This window comes from Austrofundulus limnaeus, unplaced genomic scaffold (assembly GCF_001266775.1).
Source record: "Austrofundulus limnaeus strain Quisiro unplaced genomic scaffold, Austrofundulus_limnaeus-1.0 Scaffold349, whole genome shotgun sequence".
Taxonomy (NCBI): domain Eukaryota; kingdom Metazoa; phylum Chordata; class Actinopteri; order Cyprinodontiformes; family Rivulidae; genus Austrofundulus; species Austrofundulus limnaeus.
This window is the reverse complement of record NW_013952751.1, coordinates 528,113-530,245: the sequence shown is the minus strand read 5'-3', so window position 1 is coordinate 530,245 and position 2,133 is coordinate 528,113. Positions and strand designations below refer to the sequence as shown.

Here is a 2,133-nt window from a genome sequence, read left to right as displayed (position 1 = left end):
AACCAACCCCTGCCACCATCTTCTGCCACAAGTCCATTGGTCTAATGGTCTATGTCATGGACTTTCATGTGGGAGATCAGGGTTCAAAACCCAGCTAACTCAACTTAAACAAAAAATCTCTTCAAACTTCATATTGTTACACAATTACCTTAATTACAAACACCTGCTGACGTGACAGGCACAAGCTGGTATAGCAAACACATTTGAACTTGGTCAAAGTTCATTCTGAAAGTCCACTGCTGCAGGCAAAGCCATGCTGCAATGACATGCTATTTGGCAATGCACACTTGTTTTTACATCGTAAAAACCCATGTCTAGTTCCTATTTAAAATCCTGTCGCACATTAAAACCAATCAAATCGTTACCATGGAGAATTATGAGTTCAGGATTCTTGAAGGAAAGCAAGAAAACATCTGTAATAGAAGAAAAAAATGAGTGTTTGATTGGATTGTCTAAATTTATTATTGTTTTAGGGACTAACAGCTCATGCATAATCAAAATCAAGAAGCTAAAAATTGTTAATAATTTTAAAACCTTTTAAGATTTTTAGTTGAACTTTAACAGGAAGTCTCTAAACGAAAGTTGTATTCAGGCGGGTCAGACTCAAATCCACACGGAAGCAGAAGATCACGTTAAGAAGAACTCATCAGAATTTAATGACCTGAATATTCATCATTTAAGCTCGTATGACAGCAGCTGTAATGAGAAATGTGTCTCTTTTCTGAGCTCGACCATGTTAAATTTAATTTTTTTAGATTATTTTTCAGGTTCTCTGCAGCAAACCTGGCTCAGTGTTTACTGCTGTGCTCTGAAGGCAACACAATGCTTTTTATTCTTTCAGTTGTGCTTTTTTTCTGAGAAATTACCAAGTTTAACGTCTGAATGAAGCAGCTAACCTATTAAAAATTCATTTTAATTAAAGTTAAAAGTCATGATTTGTGTGTTTGTTCTCAGTGAAGAGGCTGCTGCTGCCTGCACTTTTAGTTTGACCTTCTTCCAGCTTTTATAACTGTTAGTGGAAGCAAATACAGAAAATGCAGTGTGAATGCTTTGCGCTAAAAGACTTTTGCTGAAAGCTGCTAAAGACAAGCTGAAAAACATTTCTGCAGGCACCACTGCAGTTAAGATATATGAACATTTTAAAAGATTCTAAGGATCTTGCAGACACTGTCATTCATTTTCTGAAAAAAAAAGGAAGAAACTAATTAAGTCAAAACATTTAATCTGCTGAAGTCCCAAAAGTCACAGCCGAAATGTCCTGAAGGTGATTTTGATATATATATATTGTTGAAATAGCACAAAGCTGTGGAATGAGCTGAAAAATGTACTGAAGCAAACAGAACCTTGCCCGTGTTTTCCAGTACAAGAGCAAAATCAGCGACGAGCTGGACCTGAAGAGGCGGATCCAGTCTCTGGAGGAGTCCATGGAGCTCCACGAGAGGATGAAGAGGCAGGCGCTGGCCGAGTTCGAGAGCTACCGTCAGCGGGTGGAGGACATGCAGCTCTGCACCGAGGCTCAGGTAGGTGGGGGGTCTCAGGGGGGTCAGCAGCTGTGTGAGGCGCCGCGGCCCCAGCTGCAGATCATCAGCATCATGTTTGTTCCTGGGTCCAGCTGGGAGGCTGCAGACTCTCTGTTTGTCAACAACACTGGCTGGTTGTCATGATGTCCTGCGTTTTTTGGCTTTTTTCACATCAAAATGAACTTGAATGTGTTTTTGAGCTCGAACCAACATCTGCTCTGATACATCTCAAAGCCAAACATCCTGGTCTCTGGGGAACARGAAGGTTACAGTGCTAAGTGTGATGAACACTAACTGAAGCTAACACACACACAATAACAAGCTCTAATCCAGCTAAATGAGATGATTTATTTCTTAGCTAAATAAATGCTAATTTTCTGTGAKTTTCAGCTTGTGCAGCCAAATGAAGTGAGAAGCTTGAAAATGTTTGAAAATCTAAGTGTGTTCACTTTAACGCCTCATCTGCTGGTTAATTTTTTCTCACAGATCAGTGAGTTCAGACCCACTCTGTTGTATGAGGGGCCATACAACCCATTAACCACACTGCCACTCTCACATACCTATATTCTACCTCTCACATACCTATATTCTACCTCTCACATACATATATTCT

At 40.0% G+C, this 2,133-nt stretch overlaps 1 protein-coding gene across 1 annotated transcript in view; it reads left to right on the top strand.

The window, feature by feature from the left end:
- Window positions 1–1,361: 1,361 nt before the first annotated feature.
- Window positions 1,362–2,133, top strand: part of LOC106527911 (protein FAM184A) — a gene marked incomplete at both ends in the record, with an annotated part of 7,817 nt that continues 7,045 nt past the window's right edge. Inside the window, 1 exon segment of the mRNA XM_014022928.1 lies at window positions 1,362–1,520. Coding sequence (XP_013878382.1) covers window positions 1,362–1,520 — 159 coding nt within the window.